General features: G+C 35.7%; 1 protein-coding gene across 7 annotated transcripts in view; it reads left to right on the forward strand.

Annotated features, from left to right (window-relative positions):
• The window catches only part of ANKRD28 (ankyrin repeat domain 28), a 197,803-nt gene that overhangs the window by 106,951 nt on the left and 71,110 nt on the right, over positions 1-19,742 (forward strand). For all 7 annotated transcript variants that reach the window (XM_046657551.1, XM_046657561.1, XM_046657587.1 and 4 more), the window contains one exon: positions 15,815-15,893. In XM_046657551.1, coding sequence (XP_046513507.1) covers positions 15,815-15,893 — 79 coding nt within the window. The remainder of the gene's footprint in view (positions 1-15,814; positions 15,894-19,742) is intronic.

Here is a 19,742-nt window from a genome sequence, read left to right on the forward strand (position 1 = left end):
GGCATCTGGCACAGTTGACTTTAGGAAAGTGAGGTTAGCTGGGTGGGCCTGACCTAATTGTATGAACTCTTTAAATCTGTATCTAAAGTCAGAAACAAAGGGAGGAAAGGATTTGATGTGAAGCAGATTCTCTGCTGATGACTTTGAAGACAGAGGCCACCATGTGGCAAGAACTGTGGGCAGTCTTTAGGAGGAGAGGGCAACTTCTGGCTGACAGGAAGGAGAACTGGAACCTCAGTCTCATAACCACAAGGAACTGAATTTTGCCTGAATGAGCCTAGTAGATTCTTCCTTGGTCAGGCTTCCTGGTGAGAACACAGCCCAGTGACACCTTGATTTCAGCTTTATGAGAGCTAAAAAGACTGCCCATGAGCAGAGGACTTCTGCCCTACAGAACGTGAAATAGTAAATGACTGTTGTTTTAAGCTGCTAAACTACTGGTAATTTGTTATTCAGCAATAGAAAACTAGTACAAGGCTTAAATATCTCTTTTACTGGATCACCTTTCCTGCTCCTGCAGGTAGTATTACGTCAGCCTAATAGATGCCCACAGTAGTCTGAACTTCCCTTTTGTAACACTCATATTAATTGACTAGCGTCATGTTCAGTAACTTTCACTCTCTGGAGATAGGGACCTTGTTTGAATTATTCTGTCTGTTTCTACCCAGTGTGTGGTAAGTAATAGCCATTTAAGAAATATTAGAAATGAATAAATGAAAAACAAGACATAGTCCCTGACTTCAGCTAAGTTTATAATATAAAGGTATTTGCTTTTGTTGTGAGTGGATATATTGGTTTTTGTTTGTGTGTGGGGTGTTTTTGTTTTGCTGGCTGGGAGCAGAGAACTGTCAGTAGTCCAAGTGCAGTCAGGCTAAACTGACCTCTTTCCACAGTCATTTTACCTTGCATCCCCATCACTTGCTTAGATAATTCAGAACACTTTGATGTAAGGAGGATGAGTTCTTTAAAAAAGAGAGAGAGAGAAAGCAAAAGCATGTGCACTTGAAATGCCTGTGGACAAAGGCAGTATTCTCTTATGAAATAATAACTTCATCATTTGCAGCATTCATTGATGTCTATCAGAGCATTGACTTTAAAGGGACAGCTGGAGATGAACCTCTTCTACCCTAGGCTCTGCCAAGGGTACTGAATCCCATCATGCCCTCAATGCTCAGGAACCAGAATTTGGTTCAAGGGAAGACATTTAATAAAGATCTTAGCATTAGAGTTTCCCTGACAAACTAGAAAGTAGCTTTAGTATTGTTTTACAGGTCTAAATCATTATCAGTAAATAAAAGTAAATTTTGCAGGATTGCTGAACACATAACACAAAAGCAACACAGAAAATAATAGTAATCTCACAAGTGAAGAGGGGATGCTGGGAGCTGCCATTCATTGTTAAGAACTGCTCAATAAGCCACATGTATAGTTTTTGATAACATGAGTTTTGCTTTTCAGATCATGCTGCCAGAACAGTGGCACATATAAACAAGTCTAAATAGCTGGTATGTTGGTAATTGTCTGTAAACCAAAGTACCTGTAATAGCCAGTCAGATTTGAGAAAGGAAACTTTTTGTTCCATCCCACCCCAAATTATCTATTCACAAAGAAAATATTTTAGATTTTGTTTGAATTACATAATTTTAGGTTATTTATTATGAATGTGAATAATTTAGTTAATAGTAGATTAGTTAAATATACGTTTTCCATAAAATTAACAGTGACAAAACCTTGAGACATATTTTTTTATGTCTTATTGTAATTGTTGAGTAAAGCATGTAAGTTACGTAAATATTTTAAAGTAATTACCATTTTTTTCTTCAGTGGTTTTTATAGAGAATCAATGATTTGAATATTACTTACCAAAGTGATTTTGAAGCATGTTTCTTGTATAAGCTCAAAAAATAATAATCATTTTAGGATACATTTGTCTTTGTATATAAGAAAAAAATAGGAAATGCTTTATGTCAAGTTCTTATTATTAATTTGGAAGATAAATAGGTACAGTGAGGGATTTTGTTTTTTGTTAACATAGAAACTGAATTACATTAATACTGTTTTTTTGAGTTTTTAAAGATTACTTTGCTCAAATATCTGGTAACAAAATTTCTATTTCTATTCTTAATTCCTTTGTTTATGCAGATTGGTGGTTGGGGGAAGGGCACGGGTGCAAGGATGAGTGGCTCTCTTTTTCAGTTTTCAAGTGACTTTTTCATTTTCATTTTGAACGTTCGGGAAAACAAAACTTGCCAAAACAACAAAGGCAGCTACTGTTCTTAAGCTGAAATATCATGTCAGAGCATGTGTATTCCGCCAATTTTTTGATACGCTTTTCCTCTTAGTTCAGATGTAGTTTAATTCATATTTTGGAAGAATAATTAAGCACTCGTATCCAACATTTTTCTCCTTTGTTTTAATCTTTTTAAAATTGTAAAATACAACACATTTGAAGTATGTAAAACAAATGTAGAATATAATGAATTATTTAAATGTAACCACTACCAAGATCAAGAAACAAAACATTGCTAGTACCTCAGAAATGCCCTTTTGCCCTCTCTGTGATTAGAACTGTTTCCTCCCACCCCACAATGTAACCCGTAATCTGACTTTTATCATATTCTCTTTCTTAGTCATCTTTTATAATTTTGCCACCTAATTATTGCTCCATAAGCAATATAATTTAATTTTGCATATTTGTTAATTAAATGAATCATACAACATGTATTTTTTGGGGTCTGAGTTCTTTTGCACGACACTATCCGATTTTAAAAATTTACCTCTGTTATGTGTAGCTAAAGATTATTCATAATATTCCACTGAATGCATACACCACAGTTTATCCGTATTCTACTGTTATGGATAGTTGGGTTATTTCCAGTTATTGTCTATTGTGAACAATGCAGCTATTTGTAAACATGTCTTCTGTTGCTCATGTGCATACATTTCTATAGGGTATAAACCTAGGCATAGAATTTCAGGCATATAGGCTATGCATATATTCAACTTACTGGAGAATGCCATATTATTAAACAATTTGCACTCCCATGAGCACTGTATGAGAGTTCTTGTTGGTCTACATCCTTGGACCTTTTTGGTTTTTGTCGTGCTTCTTTATGTTGTCATACTATTTAGTATGTAGTCGTATCTCATTATTTGTAAAGTTTGAATTTTTTTGTCGTTGTTTTTGTTTTTGTTTTGAGGAAGATTAGCCCTGAGCTAACTACAGCCAATCCTCCTCATTTTTTGCTGAGGAAAACTGGCCCTGAGCTAACATCTGTGCCCATCTTTCTCTGCCTTTTATGTGGGACACCTACCACAGCATGACTTGCCAGGCGGTGCCATGTCCGCACCCGGGATCCGAACCAGCGAATCCTGGGCTGCCGAAGCGGAATGTGCGAACTTAACCACTGCACCACTGGGCTGGCCTCAGTTCTACTCTAAATTAAGGTGTAAGGTTATAAAAAGTGTAATTTGTTAGTGGTACATATTTAGATTATCTTGTTAGTGATACATATTTAGATTATCTTTATTAATTTAGAATATATGCTTAATTTAATGGTTAAATACATGGCTATGTGTAGTATATATGTATATATTTGTGATATTCTAGATTTTTCTTACATTGTTATTGTATCAAATGTTATCCTGTGCTGAAGATTAATATTTAAAGTTAAGTGAGGGCATGTTTGGGTAGTCTTGCGTAAGTGTTTGATTTATAAGTGAAGTTATTCTCCTTCTGTCAGTCCAAGGCACTGGTGTAGTCCCCAAAATAAGCTTCATGAAGAAGTATGATTAGTAAAGTTATTTATTAGATGTATCTTCCTTATTTACTAGCCGTAAACTGAAACTGTTAATAATTGGTTTAAATATATAAATCTTTCAGTTACATGTGTAGTCTAGTAGTCAATAATGTATTTTTGTGTTCAAATGATTTATGGTAGATTCTCCTGTTTTATGTGATTCTTTTCTAAGAATAAAATTGGTAAGCCTCTAGCCAGGCTAAGAAATAAACAAGGCACAAAGTACTGCTATCAGAAGTGAAAGGGGACATCACTACAGATCCTATGGACATTAAAAGGATAATAAAGGAATAGTATGAACAACTCTGTGCCCACAAATTTGATAAGCTAGATGAAATAGACCAGTTTCTTAAAAAACACAGTTTACCAAAACAACACAAGAAATAGACAATCCAAATAGGTCTGTATCTGTTAAAGAAATTGAATCAACAATTAATAACCTTCCAAAACAGATAATACCAGGCCAGATGGATCCACTGGTGAATTCTACCAAACATTTAAGGAAGAAGTTAAACCAATTCCCTAAAATCTCTTTCAGAGGATAGAAACAGAGGGAATACGTTTTAACACCTTTTGTTATATCAGCATTACCCTAATACCAAAACTGGACAAAGATATTACAAGAAAGAAAATTACAAACCAATATCTCTCATGGACATACATGCAAAAATTCCTCAACAAAGTACTAGCAAATCATATTCAGCAATGTATAAAAAGAAATATACACCACAGCCAATTGGAATTTATCCCAGGTATGCAAGGCTAGATCAACATTTGAAAATCAATTCATGTAATCCATCACATTGGCAGGCTAAAAAAGAAAAATCGCCTGATCATATCAATAGATGCAGAAAAAGCATTTGACAAAATTCAATACCCATTCATGATAAAAACTCAATAATCTAGGAATAGAGGGGAAACTTCCTCAACTTGATAAAGAATGTCTACCACAAACCTATAGGTACCATCATATTTAATGGTGAGAAACTCAAAGATGTCCTATTAAAATCAGGCTATGAGACACGGATGTCCCCTCCCACAACTCCTTTTCAACATCGTACTGAAAGTTCTAGCTAATGCAAAAAGGCAAGACAAGGAAATAAACGGTATACAGATTGAGAAGGAAGATATAAAACTATCTTTGTTCACAGATGTCATGATCATCTAGATAGAAAATCCAAAAGAACTGACAAAAAAACTCCTAAAAGTAATAAGGCTATTATTACAAGGTTGATATACAAAAGTCAATTGCTTTCCTGTATACTAGCAATAAACAAGTGGAATTCAAAATTAAAAGCACAGTACTGTTTACATTAGCACCCAAAAAATGAAATACTTAGGTAAGCATCTAACAAAATATGTACAAGATCTATATGAGGAAAACTATAAAACTCTGATGAGCTAAATCAAAGAACTAAATAAATGGAGAGATACTCTGTGTTCACGGATAGGAAGACTCAATATTGTCAAGATGTCAGTTTTTCTCAACTTTAGGATCTGTAGAGCAAATGCCACCCCAGTCAAAATGCCAGCAAGTTGTTTTGTGGACATCTACAAACTGATTCTAAAGTTTATATGGAGAAGCAAGACTCAGTCTATGCAGTCTTGAAAGTGGAGAACAAAATTTTGAGGACTGACACTATCCAATTTCAAGTCTTACTATAAAGCTACAGTAATCCAGACAATGTGATATAGGTGAAAGAATAGGTAAATAAATCAATAGAATAGAATAGAGATCCCAGAAATAGACCTACATAAATATAGTCAATTGATCTTTGACCAAAGAGCAAAGGCAATACATTGCAGCAAAGATAATCTTTTCAACAAATAGTGGACGTCCACAAGCAAGAAAATGTATCTAGGCACAGACCATTCACCTTCACAAAAATTAACTCAAAATGGATCACAGTCCTAAAAGTAATATTCAAAACTATAAAATTCCTAGAACATAATATAGGAGAAAACCTAGATAATGTATATGGCAGTGTCTTTTTAGATACACACCAAAGGCATGATGCATATAAGAATTGATAAGCTGGACTTTATGTAGAAAACTTATGCTCTGGGAAGGATGATGTTAAGAGAATGAGAAGACAAGCCACAGCATGGAAGAATATATTTTCAAAACATACATCTGATAAAGGACTGTTAACCAAAATATTCAAAGAACTCTTAAAACTCAACAACAAGAGAACAATCAACCTAATTGAAAAATGGGCCAAAGACCTTAACAGACACTTCAGCAAAGAAGAGATTCAAATGGCAAATAAGCATATGAAAAAATGTTCCACATCATCTCTCATCAGGGAATTGCAAATTAAAACAAGAATGAGATACTCCCACATATCTATTAGAATGGCCAAAGTCAGGAACACTGACAATAACCAAATCTTGGTGAGGATGTGGAGCGACAGGAGCTCTGATTCATTGCTGGTAGGAATGCAAAATGGTACAGTTACTCTGGAAGACAGTTTGGCAGTTTCTTAAAAAACTAAAGATATTCTTACCATGTGATCCAGCCATCATATTTACCCAAATGAGTTGAAAACTTAGGTCCATGCAAAAATCTGCACATGGATGTTTATAGCTGCCTTATTCATAATTTGCAAAACTTGAAAGCAACAGAGATGTCATTCAGTAGGTGAATGGATAAATAAAACTGTGGTGCATCTAGACAATGGAATCTTATTCAGCACTAAAAGGAAATGAGCTATCAAGCTATGAAATGACATGGACAAACCTTAAATGCATATTAATAAGTGAAAGAAGCCAATCTGAAGCAGCTACATACTGTATGATTCCAACTATATGAGATTCTGGAAAAGTCAAAACTGTGGAGGCAGTATAAAAATGAGGGGTTGATGGGGAGAGGTGGGTTGTGATGACACAGGATTTTCAGGGCAGTGAAAATACTTTCTCATCAATTTTGGTATGAATCTAAAACTTCTCTAAAAAACTTAGTCTTAAAAAAAAAAGAATATAGAAAAAGACATAGAGGGAGAGATGGCTTTGTTCCTGCTGCTGGCTGTTGTTTGGGGTGGTCTAACTTGAGATTAGCCTATACAGTATGGTTATAACATAGTTGTGTTTGGCAAAATGGAAGGTAGAATTTCTGAGAGAGACCTAGATGATGTAATTGAGCTGCTGAATCAACCAGTTTCATCCTTACCCTATTTGGGTTTAATTTTTATCTGTCATATGTGTTTTGCCTATGAGTTTGATAAATTTAAGCCAGCAAATATTTATTTAGCATCCATTGTATTGCTCTGAACTTTTTGGAAAAGTTTAGATTGCATTTGTTGTAGTGCAGAGATTAGGATTTATAAAGCATCCTTTGCTGTGTGTAAGGTATGTTATTTTGCTAAGTGTTTTCAGAAGCTTAGGAGTTTAGACATGCATACCTCTGCAGTGTCTCTGGTACTTAAATATGTACAATCCTGGCTTTCTAGCTAGTGCAGCTTTTCTAAAGGGATGGAAGAAAAGATAGTGTGCTTATTACCTAATTATTTCTCAGCCAGTGTCTTTCCTTTCTGTGTCAATATACAAAGAGAATGTAGAAGTGCATACTTTATAGGCTAATGATCGTTCCTATGTGTAGAAGTAATAAACTAGATTTCAGCTTCCTTAAGCGTGGGGAAGCCTAGCCTCCAGCCTAAATTGCTGAGCAATTTACTTTCAGCAGTTTTACTGCTTTCAGAATTCCCCAGAAAAGCCACAGTTGGTCAAGCTTTAACTAAATAGGGATTGAACTGATTGCTTACATTTAATTGGTCAGTTGTCAATATAGCATTTTGGTGGAGAGTGTGAGTTTGGAGGCAGTTTCCTCATCTTTAAAAATAATGCATGCTGAACTATGCAGTAATTTTGCAAAGTAAAACAGATGTGCCAGGTGCTTTGTGTAGTGCCTACAACAAAATAAAGATCTGTACGATTGCCCTCCTTTTCTGAGAAACTCTCCCCATTCCACATAGTTACTGTGAGAACTGCTATGTTGACACAGTATGACTTCACCTATTTTCACATGATCAGTACAGAAGTGAGCATCTAACCGCAGTTGAATCAATCAGAATACTGTTCTGGGCTTTTGGAATAAGAAGACGTCTCTTTGGGGTGCTGGGGTTCTAAAGTGAATCTCAGAATCTTTGATGGCTTTGTTTCCTACCATGAGGAAAAGTGGTGTTCGTGAAGATGAAAAAAAGAAGCTGATGCATGGGAAAACTGAAACAAAAAACAAGAGTCCTGAATGTTTCAAATGCTTGATTCCCGTTGTTCTTGTGGCCAGCCACACTCCTTTCTTATCTACATTTTGGTTGTTTGGTGCTCAGTTCCATGAGGTACTGCAGTGTGCTTCTAATAAATCCATTTTGCCTAAACTGGTCCAATTTAGGTTTCTGTCACTTGCACCCAGTAATGCTATCTAATACATGTATTCAGTAAATAGTAGCTGTTAAGGACAATAAGAGAATATAGACTCTACTTAATCTACTTAGTTGAAACACTTTTTACTTAAAGTTACATTGCTCTGCTAAATGCTGATGATTTTTCATATTATAATCTGAAACTTTAAAGTTCCACAGAGATTTTCAAAGTAGTCCTTGAGAGAAAAGAATCATAGCATACAACTTAAAACTGGGTTTTGGGTTTTTTTTTTATTGAGGTCATAATAGTTTATAACATTGTGAAATTTTAGTTGTACATAATTATTTGTCAGTTACCATATATATGTGCCCCTTTACCCCTTATGCCCACCCTCCAACCCTCTTCCCCTCTAGTAACCACTAATCTGTTCTCTGTTTGTTCATTTATTTGTTTATCTTCCACATATGAGTGAAATCATACGGTGTTTGTCATTCTCTGTTTGGCTTATTTCGCTTAACATAATACCCTCAAGGGCCATCCATGTTGTTGTAAATGAGATGATTTTGTCTTTTTTATGGCTGAGTAGTATTCCATTGTGTGTGTGTATATATATATACATATATACACACACACACACACACACACTACTTCTTTATCCATTCATCAGTCAATGGGCACTTGGGTTGCTTCCACGTCTTGGCCATTGTGAATTATGCTGCAGTGAACATAGGAATGCATAAGTCTCTGAATTGTTGATTTCAAGTTCTTCAATAAATACCCAGTAGTGGGATAGCTGGGTTGTATGGTATTTCTATTTTTAATTTTTTGAGAAATATTCATGCTGTTTTCCAAAGTGGGTGCACTATTTGTGAAGTCAGGCCACAAAATGTTTTGAGGGAAAATGATTAGTTTTAAGCAGACCATAATTCAACAGATAGTGGAGCATTGTAAATAGAGGCTGAATAATAAGTTAACAACACATACCCTCGAGCCCAACTGCCTGTGCTCGAATCCCAATTCTGCCACTTCCATATGATCTTAAGTAAGTTCCTTAAACCTTTCTGTGTCTTGATTTCCTTATCTTATTTTACAATAAGGACATACGTTCACTTCCTTAACCCTGTGAGGTAAAGTGCTTGGAGCAGCCCTAGCATAAAGTAAGCTCTAGATAAGTGTTAGTTGTTGTGATTACTAGTATTACTATTCATACTAAGGAGTTACAGCTAATATACATGAACAGTTTCAGTACCTGGACAAGGGCAAAATTATAGAATTGAGTCATTGCTATGAAGCTTGTGGTTGAATCCACGTAAGATGAATTCTTAGAGTCTCTTAAGTCTTTCTCCTTGCACAAATATTCTGTCTCACCTTCTTTTCACTTTATCATTTCTAACTTTTCACTTCCCTGTTTTCCTACCCTGTATATTTCCTCTTATCCAACCTGATCCTGAAATCTGCTTTAAGTTAAAGCTTTCACAGAGAATGTTGAGAATGTACAAGTGCAGTTTTAGTTCCATGATTTGACTCAAGGCACTTCCCTTAGATCTCATCCTTTCCTGGCCTGTGCTTGGAGTCCACCATAGATTCCCTTCTTTCTCACAGCCTCATTCCCTAGTTTGTCTAACCTTGCTTCCCTGTGTTTTGTAGATTGCGTCTGGAGTTCGTCGTAACAAAACATATAAACTAAAGTGTAATTCAGGATGTTTCTGAACATCTGTTTTTAAACTTTATTTTGAAGAAATTATAGATAAACTGGAAATTACAGACATGGTACAGAGAGATGGTTGTGTATTCCCATCAACCAGATTTCTCCAATGGCAATATCTTATAGTACATTATCAAAACCAGGAAATTGATATCGACACAATACAACTAATAAGGCTACAGGCATTTCTTGGGTTTCACCAGTTTTTGCATGCACTCATTTGGGGGAGGAGGGAATGTGGTGGTGGTGTTAATGTCTTTGTGTATAATTCTTTGGCATTTAGTCACATGTATAGGTTTGTATAACCACCACCATGTTCAAGATACAGAACTGTTACCTCACCACAAAGGAATTCCCTCGTGTCCCATCACTTGTGTAGCTGTTCTGTAATGCACCAGCCCAGTATATGGCTGTGGCCCAGCCCCAAAGTGGTTAGAAATCACTGGTCTTCTTTTTACCCATATAATGTGTGTCATCTTCAGTCTTTTGGGATAATTGTTCATAAGAGCTAAGGCTATTTTTTGTTTGTTTTTGTTTGAAGAGGGTGGGTAATTAATTTTTTGTAGTCCTAATCATATGCACAAAATATCTTTTCACAGTGCTTATATAAGAACTGTAAGAAAAATGTATTTACTTCAAAGTATATGATCAAAAGCTATGTGATCAAATGAGTTAAAATTTTTTATCTGAACCTCGTGTCTGTATTTAATAATTCTAGTTGGGATTATTTCGGAATGCTACATTGAGATGTAATATTTCTTTCTTCCTTTCTTTGCTGAGGGAGATTGGCCCTGAGCTAACATCCACTGCCAATCTTCCTCTTTTTGTATGTGAGCCGCTGCCACAGCATGGGCACTGACAGACGAGTGGTGTAGGTCGGTGCCCAGGAACCAACCCCGGGCCACCCAAGCAGAGCCTGCCAAACTTAACCACTAGGTCACCGGGGCTAGCCTGAGATGTAGTGATTTCTAAAAAAACTGACTTAATAGCTAAGAAACATTTTATTTTTTTTAAATGGACACTTGGTACTTGTGAAATGCCTCATGTGGGTAATTATTTTTAGGATTTTCATTAAAATGCTTTTCAGTTGACTGAAATATTATTTTTAATTTTTTTCTTTTACCTTTTGAAACATGTGCACGGTAATAATTCCAATCAGTACCACAGACCACAAATAGTGAAAAATAACTCTTTCTCACACTTCAAACCCTAGCCTGCCAGCTTTCTTCACCCAGAGGCAATCACTTTATTAATTTGAGCATCTTTCCTAAGGTATTTTATGCATGTTCAAGCCTAAGTTTGTGTAGACCCTTTGACATACAGTCATTCCAAGCCTGCATTTTTCATTTAACACTGTACTTTCTAGATTGTTCCATTGATAAGGAACGTTGAGGTCTGCTTGTTACTTTAAATTGGAAGCATGGTGTGATATTGTGATTTATAATAAGAAATATATATTTGGTCTTCCTGGTTCTGGCACAGAGGTCCTAAAACCCTCTCCTGTGAGGAGAGCAGTAAAGATGTCTTTTTTTTACATTAATGAGGTGACTTTTAGAAAGCCCCAAAGAATGGGGACTGGTTGTCAGTGAAGCCAAGCGTGTGATTAGAGGTTTGGAACTTTGTTTCAGCCACTGCTCCTCCACCTCCAGGGAGGGAAGAGAGGCTGGAGATTGAGTTCAGTTGCCAATAGCCAGTGATTTAATCAATCATGCCTACTTAACAAAACCTCCATAAAAACCTAAAAGGAGGAGGTTCAGAGAGCTTCCCAGTTAGTGAACCAGAAACGCTTACAAGTGCCATCGTGCCAGTCCCCCAAATCCCTGAGGACAGAAGCTCCTTTGTTAGGGATCTGGCCCTGTATTTCTCTTCATCTGGCTGTTGATTCATATCCTCTAATGTTCTTTGTAAAAAACTGATAATCTAGTGAGTAAACTTTTTTCCGTAGTCCTGTGAGCCTCTCTAGCAAATTAATCGAACCCAAGGAAGGAGTCAGGGGAACCTCTGATTTATAGTCATTCAGTCAGAAATACAGGTACACACCCTGGACTTGCTATTGGCATCTGAAGGGGTGGGGGCAACAGTCTTATGAACGCTTAACCTATGAGATCTGATGCTATCTCCTGGTAGATAGTGTCAGAATTGAGTTGAATTGAGGGACACCCATCTGGTGTTGGCACATTGCTTGGATGTGTAGGGAAAAGACCCACACTTGGAGCTGGATGCAGAACTCTTTAACATGGTATGTCATTATATGGATGTACAACTAGAAGACCTCTCATCTGACAACATGCATAACTGGTAGTTGAAAAGCTAATTGAAATCTGACCAAGGGAATCATAAAAAGTGATCTTTAAGCATTTCATGGTAACAGTGTGTATTTACCAGCCATGTGTTTTTGGAATTGGGCCAAAGCTTTTTCATTGACAATGTGGAGTCCACTGACAGGAGTTCAGTGTTATCTTGCTTGCATAGACTGTACCCCCAATGCATTATCTGTAACTCCCATTTTGGGTTTAACTGATATGAAAATTTAGACACTTAAGACTCAAACTTAGTGCAAAACCTCTCCCTGTGTTTGCTGTTTGCCTTAGTGTTTCAGTTGTCTCAGCCATGCCTAATTGAACAGCACTTGTTTTTGGAGTAGCTGCCTTTATTGAGTCTATATAGTATTCAACCTAGTGATCATAGAAATAGTTTGCTTTTTTCATCCCTATTTCATCAGTTAATATTTAAATGATAGTTTAATATTTTTATTAAATATGTATTTAATATTTAATAACTGATATTATTTAAGTATTTAATATTTAAATAAATCACGTAGTTATGATTACAGGTACAATTAGCCCAAACAGTTGTGGTAACAAACACATGTTACCCTTGATACACATACACCCACTGGTGGGAACAAAAGTGCATGGGCTTATTAGTGGTAGCCTAATAGTCAAAATACATGGTGTGCCAAAGTCATTAGTTTTACTCAAGAAACACGAGAATATTGATTAATCATGTGAGTCACTTAAATGAAGATTGGTTAAGAGCTTCTTGTGTTTAATAATTTTAGATAACCATTCCCCTCTTGGTGGACATTTAAATTGTTTCTAGCATTCTGTTTTCTATGATGATCAATAAATATACTTAATCATTTTTTTTGCTTACATGTAAGAATATCTCCTCTAAAAAAAATTCCTTGAGGGGCCTGCCTGGTGATGGTGGTTGGGCTTGCGTGCTCTGCTTTGGCTGCCTGAGGTTCACGGATTTGGTTCCTGGGCTCAGACCTACACACTGCTCATCAAGCCATGCTGTGGTGGTGTCCCACATACAAAGTGGAGAAAGATTGGCAGAGATGTTAGCCCAGGGACAATCTTCCACAAGCAAAAAGAGGAAGATTGGCAACAGATGTTAGCTCAGGGCCAATCTTGCTCACCAAAACAAAACAAAACAAAAGAAAAATTCCTTGAAATAGAATTAGTATATATAAGGGGATAGTCGTTTTTTCATTTTAGTAAATTTTGCTGAAGGGACTGTTAGGTATTTTATTGCCTAATTTTTAATATTTAACTGTAGTAAATACAGTATGGTAGGTAAAATTTTTTCTTTTAACATTAACCAGTTTGTTTCATTTTTCTTCTTCAATTTGATTTGTATAGAGGAGAGACTATATTCGTGAGTCATAAAATACATTAATAGAACTCAAAGTATTGAGTCATAGGATTCCAGACATCTCACACATGAATGACTCACTTTGTGTGTGTGTACTGTGTGTGTGGTTTATTCTGTGTAATAGATAATGTTTCCCAATTTGAATAGGTCTGATCGTATTTAAACACTAGGGAAGTTTACTGTGTTAATGATTAACAGTGAAAAGCCTTAAGCCAAAGGTCTTTTCATTAACATGACTAAATTAGGACTCAGCTTTGAATAAAGCCTGATACTGAGTGGTTCTGTGTTAGCTTTGTCAACAACTATTTCTTCAGTAATTTCTATGCAAAACATTCTGTTTTCTGGGGTATATACATTGGAATAAAAAACATGATCTGGTGGAACTTAATTGTGGTTAGAGAGACAAGAACTCTAAGCTTACTAAACAACATTAATAGCCACTATACCAGCCTCCGTTTACTGGAACACCTGTTACTATTGTAAGGAAAAAAACAGTATCAGAAATATATTAAAATTATATGAAGAAATGTATGAAGAGCCTGTGATAATTGTGTGTTACACTCATCTTTATAATACCTTTATATACTATAGCTAAGCTTTATTCATTGCCTGTGAATATATTTAACTCCTCTTTTGACTAGCAGTTTTTTCCTAATTTATCCGCGGTGGTCTAACTGTACTTTCTTAGAGTAATTGGGGTATTGCCAAACTAGAAAATTATTACATTGTAAAATAAATTTTTTCTTTTTTTAAATCTTGAAAGCTGTAATATTATTCTGATGCGGTAAGACACCCTAAAATATCATACCTATTTAAATATGAAGTTTATTTCTCTTAATAGTCTGGAAGTTAGTGGTCCAGGTTGAGGGGGGCAACCCTGCTCAGTAAGATCATTCCAGATCTTGTTGCTTGACAGTCTTCTAGGATATTGGCCTACCTCTGTATGATCAAAGCTGGCTCAGTTCAGATCAGCCTTCCAGCCCATAGGAAATGAGAAAATATTAGTGCAACTCTAAAGTGGTCATCTTTTAAGTTGAAGATGACCTGAAAGTTGTACCTTTACTTCCACTCACAGACCATTGAATTACAATAAGTAGCAAAACTTCAAGGCAGGCTGGGAATATATTCTCTCGCTGGGTGGGTAAATAACTAGCTAAAACTGTATTCCTATGGGCAAAAGGAAAAATGGATAATGGAAAACAACTAACAATCTGTCACAAAGACCTGTATCCAAAAAATTGGATGTAAATTTCAAATAAGTATTTGTAAGTGAATGTCTTTCTCAGATGCAGCCAGGTCAGCAACACTCTGTTGTAACTTTAGATTAGGTATAAATGTGAATTTAAAAATCCCTGTATTTGAGGGGCTGGCCCCGTGGCCGAGTGGTTAAGTTCGCGTGCTGCGCTGCATTCGTTAGTTCGAATCCTGGGCGCGGACATGGCACTGCTCATCAGACCACGCTGAGGCAGCGTCCCACATGCCACAACTAGAAGAACCCACAACGAAGAATACACAACTATGTACCGGGGGGCTTTGGGGAGAAAAAGGAAAAAATAAAATCTTTAAAAAAAAAAAAAAATCCCTGTATTTGAGTTAACCCTACGATTTGCTTCTCAAACTGAAGAATATTGGTGTTTGAAGGGAAGAGGTACACGAAGCCATGCATTAGGTGTAGCTTCTCTTCCTGGAGGAAAATTTGGAAGAATATGTATTTTTTATATATATTTACAAAGATAGGAATATATTTTAGAGCCAAAAATGAAATTGGCAGGAATTTGAGAAAAACTTTAAGATCGTTTTAAGGGATAATTTCAAATCCACAAAGATATTTTCTTTTTTTGCCATTATGGGTGCTCCTGTGCGAACCTTTTGATAAGCAAACTTTTCGGTTTGTTAAGGTTTGTTTTATTTAGTTAGGTCAATAATTCTAAACTGTGGAAAATTGTGGAAATATATTGGTAGAGAAAAGTAGTATGAAGTAAAGAAAATTTGCCTGTGTATATCAACACAGACATCTTTATTCATAGAAAGTTTCAGAAGCTCTTTCTTTGTCACTTTGGATTTTTATTTTATTCTTCGCTGCACTTCATACCATTCTTTTAAGGCCAAAGTATTTTTATTAAGGTTTTTCTTCTCCCAGAAAGGAAATACTCTGTTAATGAGACTTGCATACTAAACTAGAGTTGTGGAAGTAGTAAGTTGGTAGTTAGTAATGATTTTTCTTTATTTAAAGTATATTAAAATTAACTTTATACTAAAACGTATGTTCCGCCTTTCCTTCTTATCACAGGACAATGAAAAGAGAACTCCACTGCATGCTGCTGCCTATCTTGGAGACGCAGAAATCATTGAACTGCTTATTTTATCTGGTATGGTAAGCTCTGTATGATAAGAGCACATCATGCATAATTTTGTCATAATTAACACTTAGCAAACTTAATTGACTATTTCTTCATATTTGTTTCATAAGCTGAAACTTATTTTTTCATTCTACAAATACTGATCTCATACCATGTGCCAAGTACCGTTCTGGTGCCTGGAGTACATTAGAGAGCAGAACAGAGATCACTGCCCTTGTGGAGCATATACTCTAATAAGAAATACAGGCTACAAATACAAGTAAATTTTACAGTATGTTAGAAGGTGATAAGTGCTGTGGAGAAACGAAAAAGTAGATCAGAATAATGGGATGGGATGAGCATTGTATAAGGTAGGGTATCACATAGAGTATTCATAGTAGGCCCCACTGACCACAGAGTTATTAGTAGATGATTACACTTCTTCATGGGCCGAGTGTTGGTAGCTCAGACCAAGTGCCACAGTGGAGGTGGTAAGAAATGGTATGATTGTAGATATATTTTGAAAGTGATGCCAACAAGATTTCTGTCTTTAAATAGGTTTTATCTAATTTTATTTGAGGGCCTGTAAAATACCTTTTAAGAAGTTGTACTTTATTTTTTAATTTCTTCCAAATTGCTTAAGACTTTACAATATGAAGTCATGGTAGAACTGTTGCTTGTAGAATAGCTCCTATTGTGGTCAAACTGCCTGCGGTCCTAAAACAGGCGGTCAAACAGAGCTTAGAGATATTTTTGTTGTAGCCACATTATTATAAGTGATATTTATTGGGAAAGGATGCACATGTTTGAGTTGTGCTTGTGTTGCCAGATTACATAGATATATGCATAATGTAATTGGAGAAATAGAATCATTCCTTTGATATTTGGGAGAAGAAGCGCTGAGAGAAATTTCTAATGAAGATCCCATTAAATAGTAGCCTACATAGAATTTTGCCATTATAAGTCCATAAAATTTTTTAAATCTGGTTTCTCATGATCATATAGAATTAAATATAGTTAAATATGGACCCAGCTAATAGTCTTATATTAGTTTCTTCATGAATAACTGATGCCCTTCCTTGAAGATGTCTCTTCCTCTATGGATGCTGGCTCACTGGTTTTCATCTGAAATTTTGTTACAGATAAGAACTAAGGAGGTTCAAGAGAAAAACCGTATTTCCTCTTAATTGAGACTTCTTCTTTAATAAAATGAATTGATGGGACACAGGTTTATATATGGAATTTCCTTTACAAATATTGTACAAGAAACAGTTTATGTTTTTATGTTAAGAAATAGTTTTGCTAGAAACAATCTATTTCAGTTAGTTTAATGTCCAGGACTTTGAGTAGCAATTCTGTGCATTTTTTATTTTATCGCAGAATTCTATTCATTTACTTTCATTTTAGCATAAAGATTATTTGACTGGGCATGGGTGTTTTTTTCCCATTTTTAATTTTTTTATACCTGGGAGAAATTGTTCAAATGCTCAAAGTTTGACTTAATCCTTTCTTTTTAAAGTAAATGGTTGCATCAGGGATTCTTAGTTATAGAAAGTTGACTTCCTGGTCTTTCTCAGTATAGTCAGGTCAGCCTTATGAGTGTGATAGTGTCAGATATTGACTTTGAAATAAGCATTTGATAGAATGCTTAATTTCTTTTGAATAATTCAAATAAAAATCATGTATAAAATTAACCATCATAAATATATAAAAAGCTATTTCAACTTGTCTTTGAAAAATACTTTTATTATTGTATTGTGTTTCATGACGTATAGCTCATGTAGCTATTTTTAAAAGGAAAAGTAAAGTTCCAAATTAATTGTTATTCACAGTTCTCAGAATAAAAAGTTAAGTTTTTACATTGACCTCAAACTGCTCCAGTCATTACCTCAAACATTACCTCCCTGCTCCAGATTTCTTCTGACTTCAATTTCTACTGCTCTCCTGTTGGCACACTGCTCTAATGCCACTGTCCTCCGTCCATCTCTGGGTCTTTGAACTGCTTTTTCCTTAGTCTCAAACCCTCTTTCCTCAGATAAACTACATGACTTACTCCCTCACTTTTTTCATGTCCTTGTCAAATGTCACCTCATCAGTGATGCTGTCCCTAATCACTGCCACCACTACCTTTTCCCCCTCTTCTGTGTTATCTTTTTTCGTGGTACTTATTGTTATCTGACATCCTTTTAAATTTTTACTTACTTATTTCCTGTAATTCTTTCTCTGCTAGAGAGTAGACTCCAAGAAGACAAGGATTTAGTCTGCTTTGCTCCATAACATTTTTATTCTCAGTGCCTAGAACAGTGTTGAATACATACTAGGTGCTGAGTGAGTACTGACTGAATGAATATATGATTATAGCAATGTAAGTTTAGGCTCTGTCTCCTTTACAGAAATTTGTTCACATTTTGGTCTTGGTTTCCCAAGTCTTTAGTGGAAGTAAGAATGGGAGCGGTGGGAATGGGGTCAAGAGTGTGGGATCGAATGGGATCAGGTAAATGGAAAGAAGGTCAGTGATTTGTTTCTTATGGATGCAACTCAAACTCTTCCTTAGACTTTCTCTTCAGACTGCCAACTACGCTCTAACTTAAGAAAAATAAGATAAATAGAAACTTGGATCCAAAATAATTAATTTCTGGGGCTGGCCCGGTGGCGCAGCGGTTAAGTTTGCACGTTCCATTTTAGTGGCCAGGGTTTGCCAGTTCGAATCCCAGGTGCAGACATGGCACTGCTTGTCAAGCCATGCTGTGGTAGGTGTCCCACATATAAAGTTAGAGGAAGATGGGCACAGATGTTAACTCAGGGCCAGTCTTCCTCAGCAAAAAGCAGAGAATTGGCAGCAGATGTTAGCTCAAGGCTAATCTTCCTCAAAAAAAAAATAATTACTTGGATTTAGAATAAAATGAGCTGGAATGATATCCAATGCTAAGTTACTACTAAACTAGAACATCAGTTTTCTACTTACAAATGAAAAAATAAATAAACCAGGCTTTATGTTGCCATGATAGGCACTGCAGATAGTATAAGGAGCACAGGCTCTGTGGCCAAACAGATTTAGGTACAAATCCTGGCCCCACCTCTTAACCACCTCCATAATCTTTAGGAAGATCTTCAATCTCTCAGCCTCAACATCCTCCTCTGGAAAGTGAGAATAATATAAATTTTATAGGCTTTAAGAAGCAAATGAGATGTAGTTAAGACACTTAGAAAAGTATCTAGTACATAATAGATACTCAAAATTTGGGCTATTATTCTTTTAAGCAACCCTTCTCTCTTTTCCTCAACTTTATTTGGTCCTACCAAATAAGTTTTTGACGTCAGGAATTACCTTTTTTGTGATTTTAGATAGACTTTCTTAAAAGTTTTCCCTCCCCATTTCAAAATCCAGTCACATTCTGAAATGTTACACTGGAAGGAATGACTTAACTATGGGGGAAAAATGGAAATGAGTTTGTTTCCACAATCTAGAAAGACAGAAGTTGAAAGAAAATGAACTCTCTATTCTTTCTAGATGGAGCAAATGTATTCTTATTCAACAAATTCTAGAGTCAAAAAACAGCCTTTAAAGCTATATATAAGCATCTTAACTGAACAGGACCCCCAGTAGCTGAGCAAATAATGAAGGCTCATATAATTTTTAGGTAACAGAGCTCTAATACATAAGAAGATAAGGTGTCATCATGAATGTGTTCCTAACTTTTAAAGTTGCCGCTATAGAGGAAGACTGAAACCTGAATCAGAAGGAATTTTAGTTTGATGGATTCTGCCATTTGCTGTAATTTTGTGTATATGAAATGGTTCATGCTGATTTTTTGTAAAAATAACAATTTTTAAAATACTTCTTCATTCATGTTATGTCAATTTAAAACTCCCATTAAC

Source organism: Equus quagga, chromosome 1 (genome assembly GCF_021613505.1).
Source record: "Equus quagga isolate Etosha38 chromosome 1, UCLA_HA_Equagga_1.0, whole genome shotgun sequence".
In the NCBI taxonomy this organism is placed as follows: domain Eukaryota; kingdom Metazoa; phylum Chordata; class Mammalia; order Perissodactyla; family Equidae; genus Equus; species Equus quagga.